This window comes from Anthonomus grandis, chromosome 10 (genome assembly GCF_022605725.1).
Source record: "Anthonomus grandis grandis chromosome 10, icAntGran1.3, whole genome shotgun sequence".
NCBI classification, from domain to species: Eukaryota; Metazoa; Arthropoda; class Insecta; order Coleoptera; family Curculionidae; genus Anthonomus; species Anthonomus grandis.
The window spans coordinates 6,138,807-6,164,233 of record NC_065555.1 but is presented as its reverse complement, the minus strand read 5'-3'; the positions used below and the strand labels follow the sequence as shown (position 1 = coordinate 6,164,233).

Here is a 25,427-nt window from a genome sequence, read left to right as displayed (position 1 = left end):
TTTAAAGATAGAAGGATGAATCAAAAACTATTAGGTGAGCCTCAATAGTGGGCACAATTCCTGTCAGAATGATATTTTTAAACCGAGTGGTTTTCAAAAAAAATTAGAATCTCTGATTTTTATCATTTTCACAGCTCGGAGATATTGCTTAACTTTCCATAACTTTTTTACTATTAAAGATAGAAGGATGAATCAAAGACTGTTATGTGAGCCCTTACAGTGAGCACATTTTCTATAAGAATAATTTTTTTTTGACAAACCAGTGCTTTTTGAGAAAAAAATTATTTTGTGATTTTCAGCATAATGTTTGATAACTTCTTTGCTATTGAAAATAGACATATGAATCAAAAACTCTTATGTAAGCTTCACCAGGGAGCACAATTTCTATAAGAACCTAATTTTTTAGAAGTCAATGGTTTTTGGAAAAAATTAAAATTTTCAAAATTTTCTCACTTTTATGCCTCACCTAATTTCCAAAACTTAGTATAATTTTCTTGCTATTCAAGATAGAACGATGAATCAAAGACTGTTAGGTGAGCCCCAATAGTGAGCACAATTCCTGTAAGAATGATTTTTTTTAAAACCCAGTGGTATCTTGAAAAAAATTAAAATCCCTTATTTTTAACATTTTTACAACTTGGAGATATTGCCTAATTTTGCATAACTTTTTTACTATTAGAGATAGAAGGATGAATCAAAGACTGTTATGTGAGCCCTTACAGTGAGCACATTTGCTATAAGAATAATTTTTTTTGACAAACCAGTGCTTTTTGAGAAAAAAATTATTTTGTGATTTTCAGCATAATGTTTGATAACTTCTTTGCTATTGAAAATAGATCTATGAATCAAAAACTCTTAAGTGAGCTTCAATACTGAGTACAATTTCTATAAGAACAAAATTTTTTGAGAAGTTAATGGTTTTCGGAAAAAATTAAAATTTTCAAAATTTTCTCACTTTTATGCCTCAGCTAATTTCCAAAACTCCTGATAACTTTTTTGCTTTTAAAGATAGAAGGATGAATCAAAGACTGTTAGGTGAACCTCAATAGTAAGCACAATTCCTGTCAGAATGATTTTTTTAAAACCCTGTGGTTTTTGAAAAAAATTAAAATCTTTGATTTTTACAATCTTCACAGCTCAGAGATATTGCTAAATTTTGCATAACTTTTTTACTATTAAAGATAGAAGGATGAATCAAAGACTGTTATGTGAGCCCTTACAGTGAGCACATTTTCTATAAGAATATTTTTTTTTTGACAAACCAGTGCTTTTTGAGAAAAAAATTATTTTATGATTTTCAGCATAATGTTTGATAACTTCTTTGCTATTGAAGATAGAAGAATGAATCAAAGACTGTTATATGAGCCTCAATAGTGAGCACAATTTCTGCAAAAATAATTTTTTTTTAATTAATGGTTTTTGAAAAAACTGAAAATTTCCAAATTTTTCTCACTTTTTTGCCTCGGCTAGTTCCCAAAACTTCTGATAACTTTCTTGCTATTAAAGATAGAAGGATGAATCAAAAACTGATATATGAACCTCAACACTGACCACAATTCCTGTAAGAAAGTTTTTTTTTGAAGATCCAAAACTGAAATTTTTCTCACTTTTATGCCTCGGCTAGTCCCCAAAACTTCTGATAACTTCCTTGCTATTAAAGATAGACAACTGAATCAAACGCTATTAATTAAACCTACATATTGAGTAATTAAAATAAAACGCACCAGCATAGAAGATCAAATAGAGCTCTCCCACTCTACATTCTCGTTCGTTTGTGTTAGCGAACTTATCTAAGAGACGTTGACCCTTCGCAGCCACTGAGCGTGTATGTTTTAAAGCAACGGCAACGTAGCTTCGATTTTAATTTTTCCTTATTTTCTCTTCTATAAGGAGAAAATATTTTTTAGAATCCACTTACAAGGTACAAATAACGTTTATTAATATGGACCGTCAATATTTATGAGGACTTATGCATACAATCGGTGTGAGTATTGTTCTTTAATTAAGGGGAATTCCTGACCTGAAATGACCTGGTTTAGGGAAATTTGGTGTGGAACGAAAAAAGTTTTTGAATGTAGGAAAATGACGTTCTATTGTCATGTTTTGGCAATTGGGTGGTTTTTTTTTAAATTTGAATAACTGGTTTGCTATTAATGATACCGACACATTTTTTTGTTAGAATAACATTTTTATTCAACGGACATTCAGAAAACTATTGATAACTTTTCAACTGTTGAAGATAGAGACCTGAAACAACAAATGGCATTTTTTTTAACAACCACTGGTTTTCAAGTAAAATGCTTGGGACTTCTGTACGGCATAACCTGGACGAAAACAACCTTTAGGGATGACCTCTAGCTGAACAACTCGATTATCTTGAATGTATTTCACGTTTTAGCATTAATGATGCTATTTTCTAGTGCCGATACAGTCGATGCAGCCGACACGCATATTAAAGAATGTATTCACCCGAATGGAAGCCGTCCAAGGACCGTTGGCGCTACTCAGGAAGTACGTGAACGAAAAAACAAGGATCAAGGTAAAGTTTTTCCAAAGAAAAACGTATTTTATTTATTTATAAAGCACGTATTACCATAATATAACCAAGGTGAGTGATTTCAATGCTACTTATCGAGTGAGGTAGCGGGAAACCTTGAGGACATTTGAATATTGGTGCAAAACAACGTTTATTATAATTTTTTTTTTTGTTAATTTTCGTGGAGATTTCAATTTAAAATTATGCACGTCAGAGGCCTGGGGTGAAGATGTTTACGTTAAGGTAGGTCAGAAAGAAATTTAGAATTTTTTTGTGTCGTTTTTTTAATGGGTCAAAGGGCATTCATTGTACCAAAGTGGAGGTAATAACCTCAAAATGTCCGAGAAAATTGTGGTATTTGAAGGTTATGTTTAATTGTCACGTGATTTTGCAATCGCAACATTAGAGGAATGAATTTAAAGGTTATTGATTCAGTTACTTTTGTTCAACTAGTAGAAAAATTATATTCTTCAACTTTAACGGTCCATATCTCGTAAACGGTTGCTCTGACAGAAAAAGTTATTCTTATCATTTTTATGAAAAATCTTCTGAAGTACAAATAAGCTTAATACACATTTCTTCATAAACCGCATAGTTTTTGAGATATTTGCAATAATAGCCGAGGGAATCTTGAAATAATTCTCGTAAAAAATTATGTGCTTCAACTTTGATGGTCCATATCTCATGAACGGTTGCTTTGACAAAAAAAGTTATTCTTATCATTTTTATGTAAAATATTCCGGACTACAAATAAGCTTAATACACATTTCTTCATAAACCGCATAGTTTTTGAGATATTTGCAATAATAGCCCAGGAAATCTTGACATAATTCTCGTAAAAAATTATGTTCTTCAGCTTTAACGGTCCATATCTCACGAACAGTTGCTTTGACAAAAAAAGTTATTTTTATCATTTTTATGTAAAATCTTCTGGACTACAAATAAGCTTAGTACATATTTCTTCATAAATCGCATAGTTTTTGAGATATTTGCAATCTTAGACGAGGGAATCTTGCAATAATTCTCGTGGTCCATATCTCATGAACGGTTGCTTTGACAAAAAAAGTTATTCTCATCATTTTTATGAAAAATCTTCTGGACTACAAATAAGCTTAATACATATTTCTTCATAAATCGCATAGTTTTTGAGATATTTGCAATAATAGCCAACGGAATCTTGCAATAATTCTCATGAAAAATTATGTTCTTTAACTTTGATGGTCTATATCTCATGAACGGTTGCTCTGACAGGAAAAATTATTTTTATCATTTTTATGTAAAATCTTCCAGATTACAAATAAGCTTATGATACATTTCTTCATAAACTGCATAGTTTTTGAGATATTTGCAATAATAGCCAACGGAATCTTGCAATAATTCTCGTGAAAAATTATGTGCTTCAACTTTGACGGTCCATATCTCATGAACGGTTGCTTTGACAAAAAAAGTTATTCTTATCATTTTTATGTAAAATATTCTGGACTACAATTAATCTTATGACACATTTCTTTATAAATCGCATAGTTTTTGAGGTATTTGCAATAATAGCCGAGGGAATCATGAAATAGTTCTCGTAAAAAATTATGTTTTTCAACTTTGACAGTACATATTTCGTGAACGGTTGCTCTGACAAAAAAAATTATTCTTATCATTTTTATGAAAAATCTTCTGAACTACAAATAAGCTTACGACATATTTCTTCATAAATCGCATAGTTTTTGAGATATTTGCAATAATAGCCGAGGAAATCTTGAAATAATTCTCGTTAAAAATTATGTGCTTCAACTTTGACGGTCCATATCTCATGAACGGTTGCTTTGACAAAAAAAGTTATTTTTATCATTTTTATGTAAAATCTTCTGGACTACAAATAAGCTTAATACATATTTCTTCATAAACCGCATAGTTTTTGAGATATCTGCAATAGCCATATAGCCAACGGAATCTTGCAATAATTCTCGTGAAAAATTATGTTCTTCAACTTTGATGGTCTATATCTCATGAACGGTTGCTTTGACAAAAAAAGTTATTCTTATCATTTTTATGTAAAATCTTCTAAATTACAAATAAGCTTATGACACATTTCTTGATAAACCGCATACTTTTTGAGATATTTGCAATCATAGCCAAGGGATTCTTGAAATAATTCTCGTAAAAAATTATGTTTTTCAGTTTTGATGGTCCATATCTCATGAACGGTTGCTTTGACAAAAAAAGTTTTTCTTATCATTTTTATTAAAAATCTTCTGGGCTACAAATAAGCTTAATACACATTTCTTCATAAACTGCATAGTTTTTGAGATATTTGCAATAATAGCCGAGGAAATCTTGAAATAATTCTCGTAAAAAATTGTTCTTTAACTTTGACGGTCCATATCTCGTGAACGGTTGCTTTGATAAAAAAAGTTATTCTTATCATTTTCATGGAAAATCTTCTGGGCTACAAATAAGCTTACGACATATTTCTTCATAAATCGCATAGTTTTTGAGATATTTGCAATCTTAGACGAGGGAATCTTGCAATAATTCTCGTGATCCATATCTCATGAACGGTTGCTTTGACAAAAAAAGTTATTCTCATCATTTTTATGAAAAATTTTCTGGACTACAAATAAGCCTAATACATATTTCTTCATAAATCGCATAGTTTTTGAGATATTTGCAATAATAGCCAACGGAATCTTGCAATAATTCTCATGAAAAATTATGTTCTTCAACTTTGATGGTCCATATGTCATGAACGGTTGCTCTGACAGAAAAAATTATTCTTATCATTTTTACGTAAAATCTTCTGGGCTACAAATAAGCTTATGACACATTTCTTCATAAATCGCATAGTTCTTGACATATTTGCCATAACAGCAAATTTTTACACAAAAAATTGATAAAAACCCAATTTCTTCGTAGATTTTTCTTGACACGTCATTGGTCTTAACTAATTGAACCCACTAGAAACGTAAAACAAAATTTTCTCTAACCAAACAACCTCGTTGAATTCAAGCTTCCTTGCCGTACGTACGTTTTGGCCCTGGCGTTGACCATGGTTACTATTCATCCATACTAATCATTCAATTATCGAATAAATGAAGGTTTTTCAGTTTAAATACAGAGCGTTTCCTTAAATAAATAAACACGCAGAGACGAATTTTCCACAGTGACAGGGATAGAAATCACAATTACCAAACGAGTAACAAAGATAGTGAAGTCAGAATAGCCAAGGATGAATTGGTTCTTCTTCCTTGTTTTTCACTAGACAAACGACAGAAACAGTTGAAATAAAAAATGCATAAAAGTGCTCTCGTTTACAACAAACGTGACAATATGTTTACATGTATGTCACACATAATTTAACTACAGGTCTATTGTTAAACAAAAGAAAAAACAACAACCGTGATCAATATCATTCATTAACCTTGTCAGTTCAGGACATGCGTAAGTGTTTGTTGATCGTGATGCAGTCGTACGCTGCATACTAATAGTTTTCACTTTTTTGTGCGAACGTTTATGGTTTATTAGCCAAGTTATGCATGATTCATTATTATTATGATCGTGCGTTGAATGATCATCATCAACTTTTTATCCCCTGACGTCATGATTGGCTGTCCCTATTGGTTCTTCTTGAGGTCATCGCATTTTCGGTATAAGTGCCAAAAATCTAATGGTACCATTAAGTTCATTGGAAAAAAGTAGCTGAAAAAGAGTACCATATCAATGGGTTTAAACATTTCTCTTACTGTTCTTTAAATATCAGAAATCAAGTGGTTTTTATTGAAAACTATATATGGAATACCCGTTGAGATCCTTTATTTAACAGTTATTTTTAGCTCTTATGCGTTCTTTGTTCTGATGATGTTTTCTTCCTTGTTTCACTGTTTATTAGTCACTGATAATTAACGAGTTAGGCGCGGGGGGTCATAAACAATATTTTCAAGTGGATATCTGTTTTATCGTCATGAAATGAAATAATGAGAGATAAACCTGACCGTCAAACCAGACTGTTCGAACGAATATAGGTGACCAAGTCAGTAATAAAAATTATTACATTGGCATTACCGATTCCATAACGTAACCTTAACAAGAAGGCGGAATTCGCTGCGATTCCTTTTCTGGCGGAGGACGAGGAAACGAGGTTTAACCATAGAGTTCACGAGAGTGGAATCATTATCTCAAAAACTATGCGGTTTACGAAGAAATGTGTCATAAGCTTATTTGTAGTCCGGAATATTTTACATAAAAATGATAAGAATACCTTTTTTTGTCAGAGCAACCGTTCACGAGATATGGACTGTCAAAGTTGAAGAACATAATTTTTGACGGGAATTATTTCAAGATTCCCTCGGCTATTATTGCAAATATCTCAAAAACTATGCGGTTTATGAAGAAATGTGTCATAAGCTTATTTGTAGTCCGGAAGATTTTACGTAAAAATGATTAGAATAACTTTTTTTGTCAAAGCAACTGTTTATGAGATATGGACCGTCAAAGTTGAAGAACATAATTTTTTACGGGAATTATTGCAAGATTCCCTCGGCTATTATTGCAAATATCTCAAAAACTATGCGGTTTATGAAAAAATGTGTATTAGGCTTATTTGTAGCCCAGAAAATTTTATATATAAATGATAAGAATAACTTTTTCTGTCAAAGCAACTGTTCACGAAATATGGACCGTCAAAGTTGAAGGACATAATTTTTTACGAGAATTATTTCCAGATTCCCTTGGCTATTATTGCAAATATCTCAAAAACTATGCGGTTTATGAAGAAATGTGTCATAAGCTTATTTGTAGTTCAGAAGATTTTACATAAAAATGATACGAATAACTTTTTTTGTCAAAGCAACCGTTCACGAAATATGGACCGTCAAAGTTGAAGAACATATTTTTTGACGAGAATTATTTCAAGATTCTCTCGGCTATTATTGCAAATATCTGAAAAACTATGCCGTTTATGAAGAAATGTGTATTAAACTTATTTGTAGTCCAGAAGATTTTACGTAAAAATGATAAGAATAACTTTTTTTGTCAAAGCAACCGTTCACGAAATATGGACCGTCAAAGTTGAAGAACATATTTTTTTACGAGAATAATTTCAAGATTTCCTCGGCTATTATTGCAAATATCTCAAAAACTATGCGGTTTATGAAGAAATGTGTCATAAGCTTATTGGTAGTCCGGAAGATTTTACATATAAATGATAAGAATAACTTTTTTTGTCAAAGCAACCGTTCACGAAATGTGGACCGTCAAAGTTGAAGAACATAATTTTTTACGAGAATTATTTCAAGATTTCCTCGGCTATTATTGCAAATATCTCAAAAACTATGCGGTTTATGAAGAAATGTGTATTAAGCTTATTTGTAGTCCAGAAGATTTTACATAAAAATGATAAGAATAACTTTTTTTGTCAGAGCAACCGTTCATGAGATAGCGACCGTCAAAGTTGAAGAACATAATTTTTTACGAGAATTATTTTAAGATATCCTCGGCTATTATTGCAAAAATCTCAAAAACTATGCGGTTTATGAAGAAATGTGTCATACGCTTATTTGTAGTCCAGAAGATTTTACATAAAAATGATAAAAATAACTTTTTTTGTCAAAGCAACCGTTCACGAGATATGGACTGTCATAGTTGAAGAACATAGTTTTTTACCAGAATAATTTCAAGATTTCCTCGGCTAATATTGCAAATATCTCAAAAACTATGCGGTTTATGAAGAAATGCGTCATAAGCTTATTTGAAGTCCAGAAGATTTTTTATAAAAATGATAAGAATCACTTTTTTTGTCAAAGCAACTGTTCATGAGATATGGACCGTTAAAGTTGAAGAACATAATTTTTTACGAGAATAATTTCAAGATTTCCTCGGCTATTATTGCAAATGTCTCAAAAACTATGCGATTTATAAAAAAATGTGTCATAAGCTTATTTGTAGTCCAGAAGATTTTACATAAAAATGATAAGAATAACTTTTTTTGTCAGAGTAACCGTTCACGAGATATGGACCGTCAAAGTTGAAGAACATAATTTTTTACGAGAATTATTTCAAGATTCCCTCGGCTATTATTGCAAATATCTCAAAAACTATGCGATTTATGAAGAAATTTGTCAAAAGCTTATTTATAGTCCAGAAGATTTGTCATTAAAATGATAAGAATAACTTTTTTTGTCAGAGCAACCGTTCACGAGATATGGATCGTCAAAGTTGAAGAACATAATTTTTTACGAGAATTATTTCAAGATTCCCTCGGTTATTATTGCAAGTATCTCAAAAACTATGCGGTTTATGAAGAAATGTGTCATAAGCTTATTTATAGTCCAGAAGATTTGTCATTAAAATGATAGGAATAACTTTTTTTGTCAGAGCAACCGTTCACGAGATATGGACCGTCAAAGTTGAAGAACATAATTTTTTACGAGAATTATTTCAAGATTCCCTCGGTTATTATTGCAAATATCTCAAAAACTATGCGGTTTATGAAGAAATGTGTCATAAGCTTATTTGTAGTCCGGAAGATTTTACATAAAAGTCATAAGATTCACTTTTTTTGTCGAAGCAACCGTTCACGAGATATGGATCGTCAAAGTTGAAGGACCTAATTTTTGCCGAGAATTATTTCGAGATTCCCTCGGCTATTATTGCAAATATCTCAAAAACTATGCGGTTTATAAAGAAATGTGTCATAAGCTTATTTGTAGTCCGGAAGATTTTACATAAAAATGATAAGATTAACTTTTTTTGTCAAAGCAACCGTTCATGAGATATGGACCGTCAAAGTGGAAGAAGATTCCCTCGGCTATTAGTGCAAATATCACAAAAACTATGCGGTTTATGAAGAAATGTGTCATAAGCTTATTTGTAGTCCAGAAGATTTTAAATTAAAATGATAAGAATAACTTTTTTTGTCAGAGCAACCGTTCACGAGATATGGACCGTCAAAGTTGACGAACATATTTTTTTACGAAAATTATTGCAAGATTCCCTCGGCTATTATTGCAAATATCTCAAAAACTATGCGGTTTATAAAGAAATGCGTCATAAGCTTATTTGTAGTCCAGAAGATTTTACATAAAAATGATAAAAATAACTTTTTTTGGCAAAGCAACCGTTCATGAGATATGGACCGTCAAAGTTGAAGAACATAATTTTTTACGAGAATTATTTTAAGATTCCTTCGGCTATTATTGCAAATATCTCAAAAACTATGCGATTTATGAAGAAATGCGTCATAAGCTTATTTGTAGTCCAGAAGATTTTTCATAAAAATGATAAGAATAACTTTTTTTGTCAAAGCAACCGTTCATGAGATATGGACCGTCAAAGTTGACGAACATAATTTTTTACGAGAATTATTTCAAGATTCCCTCGGCTATTATTGCAAATATCTCAAAAACTATGCGATTTATGAAGAAATTTGTCATAAGCTTATTTATAGTCCAGAAGATTTGTCATTAAAATGGTAAGAATAACTTTTTTTGTCAGAGCAACCGTTCACGAGATATGGACCGTCAAAGTTGAAGAACATAATTTTTTACGAGAATAATTTCAAGATTTCCGCGGCTATTATTGCAAATATCTCAAAAACTATGCAGTTTATGAAGAAATGTGTATTAAGCTTATTGGTAGCCCAGAAGATTTTACATAAAAATGATAAGAATAACTTTTTTTGTCAAAGCAACCGTTCATGAGATATGGACCGTCAAAGTTAAAGAACATAATTTTTGACGAGAACTATTTCGAGATTCCCTCGGCTATTATTACAAATATCCGAAAAACTATGCCGTTTATGAAGAAATGTGTATTAAACTTATTGGTAGTACGGAAGATTTTACATACAAATGATAAGAATAACTTTTTTTGTCAGAGCAACCGTTCATGAGATATGGACCGTCACAGTTGACAAATACAATTTTTCCATGAAAATAATTTCAAGATTCCCTCGGCTATTATTGAAAATAATAAAAATTTGGATTTTTATTATTTTCTTAACAATTCTAATGATGAAATCAGCTTCTTGATAGCAAGTACTATACATGCTCCATTAAAAATGTCCTCAATCTATACAATTAAGGAAGTAAATCATGATAACGAATAAATGAAATGACGTGAAAGATCAGCCAAAATATCTAGAACGGAGGGTTAGAAATAAAAATATCCGGGAACAAATGGGACTTCAGGACCCATGATAACTAGCATCAAGAATTCCTAAACAAACAATGAATTAGATACCATAAAACCCTTTGTAGCAAATAGGCATTATTGTAACATATGCTGAATAAAGACATTTTATTATTATTATTATTATTATTATTATTATTATTATTATTATTATTATTATTATTATTATTAGTAGATTAGTAGATTATTATTAGGGAATTTGTATATGAAACCTAGACGATAGACAATGGAAGGATGGATGGAAATTGAGTCTAGATATTGGACATAAATCATAACTCCTTTAAAAAAATGAGAGACGGAAGTGCCTCAACTGCCTGGAAGAAACGAGAAATTCATTAGATTCCCTTGAAACTATAAAAACTGACCTGTTAATAAGGTCAGAAGAAATAAAAGAACCTCGTATCAGATCTCGACAACTCATTTAATCAACTACCCGTGACAAACTGTTTACCTCTTCTTTTTTCCTGTTACTGTTTTGATGACCTGTTATTGCTTTATCAACTTACAATAATGGCTTTAAAATTAGAAAACAATAGTGCCGTAAAAAGTACGAAAGTAAATGGGAAAAGGGTGATGAGCCTCCATGGATTCGTTTGCTTACTTAAAACTTATTCAGCGAATGGAGAACTGTAAAGTTACATGTAAGCCGACGTAGGCAAAAAAATAAATGAACAGTTTATCCAAGCAAGAGAGAATTAAAAAACAAAAAAAATAACGACGTAAATTCGGCAATCGCTGGTGCACTGGGTAAGTAGGTATACGGTAACGAATATCCACCATTTACTTTCGCGATGGACCTTGGAGGCGCGAGGTCTTCAACGAGGTCATCGCACAAGGTCTTCACACCTAAAGAACATGGCGGTCTCGACCTTGCCTACTACAGGATTCATTTTTTTTTCGATGAAATCCTCCGGTTAAAGTGCGTTTCCAATCAAAATATTCAAATATACTTATTGTCTCGTTATCTGGGGTATAACATACACTATCAACTTAAAAAAAAAAAAATTGGATATTTTACTTGTAGTATTTAATTTTAAAATTTAAATTTCGCGCCTTTAGATATAACGTCATATGTGTTGACAGTTATTACGTTTTGTTAGGTTGGCATAAGTGATTGACAAGGAGATTATGACGTGACTCGATTATGACGAGACTCGATTATGACGAGACGCATTAATAATTTATGTATTTTAAAATTATGGATTTGTTAGTTATGAGTTTTAATTTGTGTATTTGTTTAACCGAATATAAGGCCATTCTACATACCTGATTTTTTATAAAATTTTTCGAAGTAAGAATAATACCGACACGTTTAATTTTTTTCTTCTAAAACGATTTGAAATTGTACATTTTTTAAATGTCCGTATTTTCAGCATAAGACAGAAAAATTAAATAAAGCACAAGCTAAATTAAATAAAACTTTATATCTAATTAAAAGATTTTATACATAATAAATAATATATACAGGGTGTCCTATTTGCTCTCTGTGACTATTGCTATTTCCGAAACTAGAGGAGATGTGTCTAAAAAATTATTTAGATTTTCAAGAAGAATACAAATTATAAAACCTTTGTGAATGAAAAACCATTTTATGAATTTTTTATATTAAAAATCTAATACCTAGCAATTCAAGAACAATCGGCTACAATAATTGAATTTTATTTTCTACATAAATATAATATCTTAAAATATTACTAAAAGTTACGCAAATTCGTAATTTCACGGTTAAAATATGTCGAGTGTAAACATAGTCAAACGTGGAAATTTAAAAGTTCTCCCCTAGGATAAAATTGCTTATAACTTTGGTTCTACATGGGATAGAAAAACGACTTATACCTTTTTATAATCTAAAAATATGAGGCTACAACTTGATTAATTACGAATTTTCATTTGTGTTTGTATAAAATTTTTATAACGTAAAATTCATTTGGAATAATTAAAACCGTTTATGCGTTGAGAATTTTTAACTTTGGAAATTAATTGTGTGCACCCTGTATGTCACAGATGAACCATAACTGCTTGAGCAAATGCGTCATTCATTTTAGTACAACATACTAAAATCTCATTTTTTCACTATTATTATAAATACCCCAAAAGTAATTTTTTCCGATTAAGTACTAATCGCTAAAAATCATCTTGCACACTGAATATTTACAAAGCAAACTATGGCTGCGTTTCCATGGCAACCAAAACGGGGAGTTTCGCCAGTAAAAGACCCTTTTTATAATCCGAATTTAACTATTGAAACCGATTGAAATCGGGCCAGAATCGCCTCTAATCTGTTCCTGAAGCCTTCTACTATTTTTACATGTACAAATCATAAAGTAAAAAGCTTTTTTTACACCCTAAAACATCAATTGAAAATGGTCGATTTTGACGTCTATCATCACCAATTTTAATGGCGTCTTTGTCATCATGACGTCATATTGGTTTAATCGACTCGGACACAGTGGACCGATATAAGGCATTTTGCTAGATAAAAATTACGATACAGTGGGTACTAATGATGAAAAAAAATCTAATCGGGATTTAATGTATTTATTACGTGGGATTATTTTTTTTTTAACTTTTAATTCACTCAACAACACTCAAAGAAAAATTGTAACCAATGCGCGCAAGTGCTTACAAAATAATGGTGGTCATTTCGAACATTTAGATTGTTAACAATTTATTTCATAATTATGTACATATTATTTAATAGCCTTTATTTATTTTAAATACATTATGGATTTATTTTTGTTCACATTTATATTGTTTATTAAAAGTAAATTTATTATAAAGTTAGTCAGATCATTGTTGTAATATTCATTTTTTTTAATGACCTTTTTTTAATATTGTTATTCACGTAATTTCACGGCTCAAATATGCCGAGTGTAATTTTAGTCAAAACGTGGAAATTTAAAAGTTCTTCTCTTGGGGAGTTTTCGCACAACATCCGGACCCGTAGGATAAAATTGCTTATAACTTTGGTTCTATATGGGATAGAAAAACGACATATACCTTTTTATAATCTAAAAATATGAGGCTACAGCTTGATTAATTACGAATTTTCATTTGTATTTGTATAAAATTTTTATAATGTAAAATTCATTTGGAATAATTAAAACCGTTTATGAGTTGAAAATTTTTAACTTTGGAAATTAATTGTGCGCACCCTGTATGTCACAGATAAACCATAGCTGCTTGAGCAAATGCGTCATTCATTTTAGTACAACATACTAAAATCTCATTTTTTCACTATTATCATAAATACCCCAAAAGTAATTTTTTTCCGATTAAGTACCAATCGCTAAAATCCACCTTGCACACTGAATATTTACAAAGGAACCTATGGCTGCGTTTCCATGGCAACCTAAACGGGGAGTGTCGCCAGAAAAAAGACCCCTTTTGTAATCGAAATTTAACTATTAAAACCGATTGGAATCGGGCCAGAATCGCCTCTAATCTGTTCCTGAAGCCTTCTACTATTTTTACATGTACAAATCATACGGTAAAAAGCTTTTTTTACACCCTAAAACATCAATTGAAAATGGTCGATTTTGACGTCTATCGTCACCAATTTTAATGGCGTCTTTGTCATCATGACGTCATATTGGTTTAATCGACTCGGACACAGTGGACCGATATAAGGCATTTTGCTAGACAAAAATTACGATACAGTGGGTACTAATGATGAAAAAAAAATCTAATCGGGATTTAATGTATTTATTATGTGGGATTATTTTTTTTTGTTATTTGCCCAATTCGAATGCAAATTAATATTTGAAGTTGACGTAGGGTATAATTATTAATTTTTTACAGAATTGCTTAAAATATTAACAGGAATTTAATTGATAAAAAATGGAAAACAAAAAAGGAGCAAGATTGGTGGTACCCTGAGTAACACCGCTATACGTTTTATAAACATATGACCTAAAGCCATTATTACAATTGGCTAGATACGAAAAATTCCCATACATCTTAAGGAATTGTGTGGATGTGATTTAACCTCAAAAAAACAGGGTTCAACATCTCGTCCGATTTAATTAAAAAAAAACAATTTCGTTTTTAAAATATTTAAAAACAAATATTCGGTTTTATTTTCAGGTGGTGACACGTAACGAGAAGGGCGTGCGGGGTTACTGTATCGCAAGCCTGCTAGCGTTCGATAAACACACGAACCTCGTCCTCGACGAGGTCCACGAGGTTTGGCGCAGGTCAATTAAGGTCAAGAAATGCGCACAATTTATGGGTAAATTAATCAGTTATCAGAATTTAGTTTTCAAGTAATGTGGTGTCAGTAGGGCTGAATCAGGAAGTATACAGGTCCGGCAAATTGCTTTCTTGGGTGCATTAACACGCAGCAGAAAGGTGCTTGCCACGTTTTAACTTGATGTGAACTTTGACTTTGGCAGGTTAAATTTAGTACCAATTTTACTGAAGGATATACAAGATTTATTTTTAAAAAAAATTAACTTAATTGGTAAATATCGGTCGTTGTGTGTTGACCCTTTAAACTGATAAACGCCTTAAGTTCTGCATTAAATAGTCGGTAAATCAATCGGGATTGAGTTATCAGTAATGAAATTTTACTGTTTGGCACGGACCACCCATAGAGGGCACCACATCAACAACTAGGAAAAAAATTATTATTACTATTAATATCTTATATTGGCCTCAATTTCTCACTTGAAACGTTTTTGTCTAACGCACTTTTTATTGAAAAAATTGTATTTTTAGTGGAATATTTCCATGGAATATTCGCTATGATATTATGAAGAATATTCACTGCAAATGTTGTTAAGGTTTAAGGAAGTCCAGGCAAGGGTTTTCGAGGTATTAAGTTTGGATCTGACAGAGCACTGACTTTTAAGTGCAATATCCTAAAAATTAATGGGAATATTCTCGTAATGTATGATATTCTCTAGAATATTCCCGAAAAAATGTTGATAAAAGTTTAAAAGATTCCAAGCAAAAATTTTAGAGTTATTCGGAATTTTAGGTACTAAAGTCTATGAGCGACATTTTTAAGGTGAACACTCACTTCAAAATCCAATATCTTATAAACTAATGGGAATATTTTCATTATTTAAAAATCGTGATATTCTAAAGAATATTCTTAAGAAATATTGTTTAAGGTTGAAAACAATCCAAACAAAAATTTCTCAGTTATTGAGCATTTCAGGTAGTAGAGTCTAAGAGCGACGTCGGTCTCTCAATGTAAACACCCATTTCAAAATTGAATGTCTTCAGAACGAATTGGAATATTCTCATAATTTAAAAAGCATAATCCTCTAAAGAATATTCTTAAAAAATATTGTTTAAGGCTTAAAACAATCCAAGCAAGAATTGTTGAGATATTGGGCATTTTAGGTAGTGGAGTCTAAGAGCGACGTCGGATTCTTAAGGTAAGCATTCACTTCAAAGTTCAATATCTTAAAAACTATTGGGAATATTTTCATAATTTAGAATGCATGATACTTAAAAGAATATTCTTAAAAAATATTGTATAAGGCTTAAGACAATCCAAGCAAGAATTTTTGAGATATTGAGCGTTTTTGGTAGTGAAGTCTCAGCGCGATGTCAGATCTTGAAGGTGAGCACTCACTTCAAAGTTTAATCTTTTCAAAACTAATAGGAATATTCTCATAATTTAAAAAGCATTATATTCTAGGGAATATTCTTAAAAAATATTTGTAAGATTTAAAATAATCTATGGAGTCATTTTTAAGATATTGTGCATTTTAGGTAGTGGAGTCTAAGAGTGATGTCAGATCCTTAAAGGTGACCTCTTACTTCAAAATCGAAATTCTCGAAAACTACTGGGGGTATTCTCCTCATTTAAAAAGCATGATATTCTGAAGAATATTCTTTACAAATTCCTTAAATGCTTCACACCAGTACCAACAAATTTTTTGAAAATATCGAGCCTTATAAACAGTAGTGTCCAGAATCCGATCTCCAAGACTTCAAACTTGAATATCTCGAAAACTACTGGAGCGATTCTCATGAAACAAAAACCATAATATTAACTAGAATATTCTTGAATTCGTTTAACGATGTAATTTTTCCAGAAACCGATGATAACTCGACTTCACACCAATCAAAGAACCGTATCAGAATACCCCACGTCGAAACTAAGAAAATCAGTAAAAACACCGAAGAATGTCGTCGGTACGTGCATCAAATGCTGCTTAGGGGAGAACATGTCGTTCTGGTATCTGCTGCACAAAATAACGAATAATAATTCTTTTTTTTTTATAATAAATAATACTGTAATGGTAATGACCTAATTTATTTATTAATCTTGGCCGCATCCTTGGCCTATTTTTTTATACTGGGGTATTTATTTATAAATCTTTTGTTATCTTGTTGATAAGGCTAATAACGGTGATTTATGAAGGAAATTTGATGCTTAATACACGAGGTTCCAAAGGGGTTTAAATAAGGGCTAAGAGGCAAATTGATGATTAAAAAATGTTAAATAAATAAAATAGTGTTCTGTTGATCATTGGTGTTTTTTTTGAAAGATTCTCCCCTCCCTCCCCCTCAGTAAAAAAGTGTTAACCTCTCTTAATTAAACATTTAATTTATATAAATAGAAATTGCCAAAAAAAAAGGAAAATAATTAAATGCGCCAACTGGAGTGTGACATGTCAAATTATTTAAGTGAAACCGAAATAATCATTTTCGGGGCTACTGGATCTTGTAGACGGACGGACAAGTCCTTGCATACTTTCATTTTGTTTCTATGTAATTAAGTTAATATTGTAATAATTGTTATTGTGAGAGTTTTTGCATCTAGTCGTAGCATTTTTTGAGAATATTAGGCTTTTTGTTTCGTGAGAATATTCCCGGTAGTTTTCGAGATTTTGCGCTTTAAAGTGAATGAATATCAAAAATTGTCTTTGGAGATTACTTACAAGTTTATAGGCGATATTTTTGCTTAAACCGGTTTGGGTATTTAACAACGTTTTTAAGGAATATTCGTGTGAATATAATGCTTTTTATTTCATGAGAATATTCCCATTACTTTTGGAGATATTGGAGTTTAAAGTGAAAGATCACCTTAAGGGTCTGACTTCGCTCTTGGACTCTACTACTTAAAATTCCTAATATTTGAAAAATGGTTGGTGGGATTGTTTTAACCCTTAAACAGTATTTTTAAAGAATATTCTGCAGAACATCATGCTTTTAAAATTATGAGAATATTCGCATTACTCTTGAAGATATTGAACTCTTAAATGGGTGCTCACTTGTCAATGGACACCAATGCTTATCCATAAAAGAATTTTCAAGATATATGCTTAGATTATTTTAAACCTTAAACAATATTTTTTAAGAATACTCTTCAGAATATCATGTCAGTTAAATGATGAGAATATTCCCATTAGTTTTGAAGATATAGGAGTTTAAGGTCAGGGATGACAGGACATCACTGCTTACGAGTTTAAGGGTCGATATCTGGGAAATTCTTGCCTTAACTGGTTTGATCCCTAAATAATATTTTTTTTAAATGTTCCTGTGAATATCATGCTTTTTTTTCATGAGGATATTCCCGTTAGTTTTAAAGTCACAGGTCATCTTGGAGATCACATGTTGGACGCCACTGCTTATAACGGACGATATTTTGAAAATTCTTGATTGTACTGGTGTGAAACAATGAAAGCGTTTGCAAAGAATATTCTTCTGAATATTATGCTATTTGTTTCATGAAAATATTCCGAGTAGTTTTTGAGATTTTGGATTTTAAAGACAATGATCACCTTAAAGAATAAACGTTGTCAATGGACACCACTGCCTTTAAGGGCCTGTATTTCGAAAACTCTTTCTTGCATCATTTTGAATCCTAAACAGTATTTTTAGAGAATATTTTTCAGAATATCATGTTTTTTAAATGATGAGAATATTCCTAGTAGTTTTTAAGATATTGGACTTTAAAGTGAGAGGTCACCTACCAAGGATCTGACGTCACTTTTAGACACTACTACCTAAAATGCCCAATATCTCAAAAATAGTGGCTTGGTTTATTTTAAACTGTTAAGAGTGTTTTTTAAAATATATTTCTTTTTAAATTGTGGGAGTATTCCTATTAGTTTTGAAGATACTGAAGTTTAAAGTGAAAGATCACCTTAAAAGTCGTTCTTGAACTCCACTACACAAAATGCACTTTACCTTAAAAATTGTTGCTTGGATTGTTTTAAGCTTAAAACAATTTTTTTTAAGAATATTCTGCAGAATATCATGCTTTTTAAGTTACAAGAATATTCCCATTATTTTTGAAGATATCGGACTTTGAAATGAGTGCTCACCTTAGAGATCTGACATCGCTTTTAGATTCCGCTCCCTAAAACGCTTAATATTTCATAAATGGTTGCTTGGAATATTTTAAATGCTTAACAATGTTTCTTAAGAATACTCCACAGAATATCATGTTTTTTAAATTATGGGAATATTTTTATTAGTTTTAAAGATATTAAATGTTGAAGTGACTGCTAACAGAAAAAATCCGACATTTCTCTTAGACTTCATTACTTGAATTTCTTAATATCTCAAAAACTCTTGCTTGGATTATTTTAAGCCATAATCAATAATTTTTAAGAACATTCTCCAAAATTTTATGCTTTTTAAATTATGAGAATATTCTCATTATTTTTGAAGATATAGAACTTCGAAATGAGTGCTCACCTTAAAGATCTGACATCGGTCTTAGATTCCGGTACCTAAAAGGCTCAATATCTCAAAAATGGTTGTTTGGATTATTTTAGATGTTTAACAATATTTTTTAAGAATACTCTCCAGAATATTATGCTTTTTAAATTACAAGAATATTCCCATTATTTTTGAAGATATCGGACTTTGAAATGAGTGCTCACCTCGGAGATCAGACATCGCTCTTAGATTCCGCTACCTAAAACGCTTAATATTTCAAAAAAGATTGCTTGGATTGTTTTAAACTTCAAACAATATTTTTGAAGAATATTCTCCAGAATATCATGCTTTTTAAATTGCAAGAATATTCCCATTATTTTTGAAGATATTGAACTTTGAAATGAGTGCTCACCTTAGAGATCTGACATCGATCTTAGATTCCGCTACCTGAAATGCTCAATATCTCAAAAATGGTTGCTTGGATTAGTTTAAATGTTTAACAATATTTCTTAAGGATACTTCACAGAATATCATGCTTTTTAAATTATGAGAATATTCCCATTATTTTTGAAGATATCGGACTTTGAAATGAATGCTCACCTTAGAGATTTAACATCGCTCTTAGTTTCCGCTACCTAAAACGCTCAATATTTCAAAAATGGTTGCTTGGATTATTTTAAATGTTTAACAATATTTCTTAAGAATACTCCCCAGAATATCATGCTTTTTAAATTACAAGAATATTCCCATTATTTTTGAAGATATAGAACTTTGAAATGAGTGGTCACCTTAGAGATTTGACATCGCTCATAGATTCCGCTACCTAAAACGCTCAATATCTCAAAAATAATTGCTTGGATTGTTTTAAAGTTCAAACAATATTTTTGAAGAATATTCTCCAGAATATCATGTTTTTTAAATTACAAGAATATTCCCATTATTTTTGAAGATATCGAACTTTGAAATGAGTGCTCACCTTAGAGATCTGAAAGTGTTTAACAATATTTTTTAAGAATATTCTCCAGAACATCATATATTTTAAATTACAAGAATATTCTTATTATTTTTGAAGATATAGAACTTTGAAATGAGTGCTCACCTTAGAGATCTGACATCGATCTTAGATTCCGCTATCTAAAATGCTCAATATCTCAAAAATGGTTGCTTGGATTATTTTAAATGTTGAACAATATTTCTTAAGAATACTCCCCAGAATATCATGCTTTTTAAATTACAAGAATATTCCCATTATTTTTGAAGATATAGAACTTTGAAATGAGTGGTCACCTTAGAGATTTGACATCGCTCATAGATTCTGCTACCTAAAACGCTCAATATCTCAAAAATAATTGCTTGGATTGTTTTAAAGTTCAAACAATTTTTTTGAAGAATATTCTCCAGAATATCATGTTTTTTAAATTACAAGAATATTCCCATTATTTTTGAAGATATCGAACTTTGAAATGAGTGCTCACCTTAGAGATCTGAAAGTGTTTAACAATATTTTTTAAGAATATTCTCCAGAACATCATATATTTTAAATTACAAGAATATTCTTATTATTTTTAAAGGTATAGAACTTTGAAATGAGTGCTCACATTAGAGATCTGACATCGATCTTAGATTCCGCTATCTAAAATGCTCAATATCTCAAAAATGGTTGCTTGGATTATTTTAAATGTTGAACAATATTTCTTAAGAATACTCCACAGAATATCATGCTTTTTAAATTATGGGAATATTGCAATTAGTTTTAAAGATATTGAATGTTGAAGTGACTGCTAACAGAAAAAATCCGACATTTCTCTTAGACTTCATTACTTGAATTTCTTAATATCTCAAAAACTCTTGCTTGGATTATTTTAAGCCATGATCAATAATTTTTAAGAACATTCTCCAGAATTTTATGCTTTTTAAATTATGAGAATATTCTCATTATTTTTGAAGATATAGAACTTTGAAATGAGTGCTCACCTTAGAGATCTGACATCGATCTTAGATTCCGCTACCTGAAATGCTCAATATCTCAAAAATGGTTGCTTGGATTAGTTTAAATGTTTAACAATATTTCTTAAGGATACTTCACAGAATATCATGCTTTTTAAATTATGAGAATATTCCCATTATTTTTGAAGATATCGGACTTTGAAATGAATGCTCACCTTAGAGATTTAACATCGCTCTTAGTTTCCGCTACCTAAAACGCTCAATATTTCAAAAATGGTTGCTTGGATTATTTTAAATGTTTAACAATATTTCTTAAGAATACTCCCCAGAATATCATGCTTTTTAAATTACAAGAATATTCCCATTATTTTTGAAGATATAGAACTTTGAAATGAGTGGTCACCTTAGAGATTTGACATCGCTCATAGATTCCGCTACCTAAAACGCTCAATATCTCAAAAATAATTGCTTGGATTGTTTTAAAGTTCAAACAATATTTTTGAAGAATATTCTCCAGAATATCATGTTTTTTAAATTACAAGAATATTCCCATTATTTTTGAAGATATAGAACTTTGAAATGAGTGCTCACCTTAGAGATCTGAAAGTGTTTAACAATATTTTTTAAGAATATTCTCCAGAACATCATATATTTTAAATTACAAGAATATTCTTATTATTTTTGAAGATATAGAACTTTGAAATGAGTGCTCACCTTAGAGATCTGACATCGATCTTAGATTCCGCTATCTAAAATGCTCAATATCTCAAAAATGGTTGCTTGGATTATTTTAAATGTTGAACAATATTTCTTAAGAATACTCCCCAGAATATCATGCTTTTTAAATTACAAGAATATTCCCATTATTTTTGAAGATATAGAACTTTGAAATGAGTGGTCACCTTAGAGATTTGACATCGCTCATAGATTCTGCTACCTAAAACGCTCAATATCTCAAAAATAATTGCTTGGATTGTTTTAAAGTTCAAACAATATTTTTGAAGAATATTCTCCAGAATATCATGTTTTTTAAATTACAAGAATATTCCCATTATTTTTGAAGATATCGAACTTTGAAATGAGTGCTCACCTTAGAGATCTGAAAGTGTTTAACAATATTTTTTAAGAATATTCTCCAGAACATCATATATTTTAAATTACAAGAATATTCTTATTATTTTTAAAGGTATAGAACTTTGAAATGAGTGCTCACATTAGAGATCTGACATCGATCTTAGATTCCACTACCTAAAACGCTCAATATCTTAAAAATGGTTGCTTGGATTGTTTTAAATGTTTAACAATATTTCTTAAGAATACTCCACAGAATATCATGCTTTTTAAATTATGGGAATATTGCAATTAGTTTTAAAGATATTGAATGTTGAAGTGACTGCTAACAGAAAAAATCCGACATTTCTCTTAGACTTCATTACTTGAATTTCTTAATATCTCAAAAACTCTTGCTTGGATTATTTTAAGCCATGATCAATAATTTTTAAGAACATTCTCCAGAATTTTATGCTTTTTAAATTATGAGAATATTCTCATTATTTTTGAAGATATAGAACTTTGAAATGAGTGCTCACCTTAGAGATCTGACATCGATCTTAGATTCCGCTACCTGAAATGCTCAATATCTCAAAAATGGTTGCTTGGATTAATTTAAATGTTTAACAATATTTCTTAAGGATACTCCACAGAATATCATGCTTTTTAAATTATGAGAATATTCCCATTATTTTTGAACATATAGAATTTTGAAATGAGTGGTCACCTAAGAGATCTGACATCGCTCTTAGATTCCGCTAGCTAAAACGCTCAATATCTCAAAAATGGTTGCTTGGAATATTTTAAGTGTTCAACAATATTTTTTAAGAATACTCTCCAGAATATCATGCTTTTTAAATTACAAGAATATTCCCATTATTTTTGAAGATATCGGACTTTGAAATGAGTGCTTACCTTAGAGATTTGACATCGTTCTTAGATTCCGCTACCTAAAACGCTCAATACCTCAAAAATGGTTGCTTGGATTGTTTTAAATGTTTAACAATATTTTTTAAGAATATTTCACAGAATATGATGCTTTTTAAATTATGGGAATATTCCTATTAGTTTTTAAGATATTAAATGTGGAAGTGACTGCTTACAGAAATCTCTCCTACAGAAACATCTCTTACAGAAATCAGAAAGCTTACAGAAATCTCTCTTAGACTTCACTACTTGAATTTCTTAATATCTCAAAAACTCTTGCTTGGACTATTTTAAGCCATAATCAATAATTTTTTAAAAACGTTCTCCAGAACATTATGCTTTTTAAATTTTGAGAATATTCCCATTAGTTTTTAAGGGACTGAACTTTGAAATGACTGGTCACTTTGAAGTACCTACATCGCTCTTAAGACTGCTCTACTTAAAATTTCAAATATCTCGAAAACTTTTGCCTATACTGCTTCAAACCTTAAACAACTTTTGCAGAGAATATTCTCTGAAGAATATTCTCGTCTGAGATATTAGACTTCAAAGTGAGCACTCACCTTTTTGGACTCCACCACCTAAAATGCCCAATAACTCGAAAACTCTTGCTTGGATTTTTCTATACCTTAAGCAAATTTTTTAGAGAACATTCTCGAGAATACTCCTTTATACGTTCAAGAAGTTTTTCTGCATTTTACACTTTAAAGTAAAGAAACAGCGCTAAAACTCCGCCATTCACAAAACACGAAAATAATCAAATTAAGAAACGTTCATTTGGAGAGAAAGTGTAGGTTTTATAATTTTTTTCTTCGATCGTTTATTTGAACGCATTTTTGTGTGTCAGGGACGCACACTTGAATTTCAATTTTGTACTTTACCCATGCACTTTACGTCTGTTTCGCGATCTTATTGAATATTCAAAGGATCCCTGGATACAGGGCGGCTTAAACTAGCCTGGTTTCAATGAAACGATCAACCCTGTTTCGTTATTTCTGGCGAAATGCGTCAAGTTTGACCCTAAACAAATCAAAAATAAATAAGAGGATTTTATACGTCAAATAGTGTATAAACTAGTTTTAAGTGAGTATTTTCGATAGTAAGGACAAGCCGAGTCATAATAATTTGCGGAACGAAGGTCTCTCGGTGTAATCTAATAAAACCACTCGAAAAATTATTGAAACGAGCGAGGCGACAGCCTTGGATGGTTATTTTTTTGCTGTTGTTGTTGGGCATCAGGGTTCCTTCATGTGTAATTATTTAAATAAATTAGGATAGGTTTGCTATAATTGCTCAGATGCTCCAGATAATTACTTATTAGAATTCTACGTGAAAATCCAAGAAATTTGAGCGGTCACTTGCCCTATTTTAGTCCAATAGTTTCCAAGATATGAGGCAGTGAATATAGGCCCTTTGTGGCTTCTCCGCTAAATATCATGTGAACTTTACATGACCATAACCCCTAAACTATTAGTGCTAAGTTAAAAAAATAAAAAGATTCTTGTTGCCAATCAAACATTGATGCTCATGCTTGTAAATCAACTCCAACAGAAGATACACGTCATTTTTATGTCATGACTGCTGTAAAATAGATATTAAATCTACTGGTTTGAATATCCAGTGCTATTAGGTTTAGACCCTTAGTAAATGCCAACAGTATTTTAAAGTGAATCATTCCCAATCCAGTGAAGTTTATTTTATGTGTCTAGCTTCAGTAGATCAAGAGTTATCGACCAATAAGTCTGAACCTGACGTATCAAGACTTCAAATGACCATAACTCATAAGCTATTAATCCTATTTAAAAAGTATTATTGTATATTTTTATATATTTGGATTTTACATAAAATTCCAATAAATTTGACGGGTCACATGACACTTTTGGTCCAATAATTTCCCAAATAAGACACTAGGGTATATTAAGAAATATTTCGAAAAATCTTTAATATCACAATAGAAGTGTAAGTGGTAGAAGATGCTTTTTACGTCTTAATATTTTCAAGAAAATGATTTCTATTTTAAGCGGAAATAATAATTTTAATTAATTAATTAAATAAAAACAATTTAAATGCCTCAAATTTTTAATTAATGAATATATAATTAATGTTTAAAATACAATTATTTCATAAGACCATTCACTTAAGTTAAAATCACACGTCA

General features: G+C 30.8%; 2 protein-coding genes across 6 annotated transcripts in view; one reads left to right on the top strand and one right to left on the bottom strand.

Annotated features, from left to right (window-relative positions):
- The window catches only part of LOC126741718 (U7 snRNA-associated Sm-like protein LSm11), an 87,392-nt gene that overhangs the window by 4,600 nt on the left and 57,365 nt on the right, over positions 1-25,427 (top strand). Inside the window, exons 2-4 of one of the 2 annotated variants that reach the window (XM_050448262.1) lie at positions 2,421-2,539; positions 14,801-14,945; positions 16,768-17,201. In XM_050448262.1, coding sequence (XP_050304219.1) covers positions 2,421-2,539; positions 14,801-14,945; positions 16,768-16,937 — 434 coding nt within the window. In that variant the 3' untranslated portion in view covers positions 16,938-17,201. Of the gene's footprint in view, positions 1-2,420; positions 2,540-14,800; positions 14,946-16,767; positions 17,202-25,427 lie in introns of those variants that run through there. The other variant, XM_050448263.1, reaches the window with a different exon arrangement.
- LOC126741717 (ecdysone-induced protein 74EF) overlaps positions 1-25,427 on the bottom strand; it is a 224,318-nt gene that overhangs the window by 191,704 nt on the left and 7,187 nt on the right. The window lies entirely within an intron of this gene.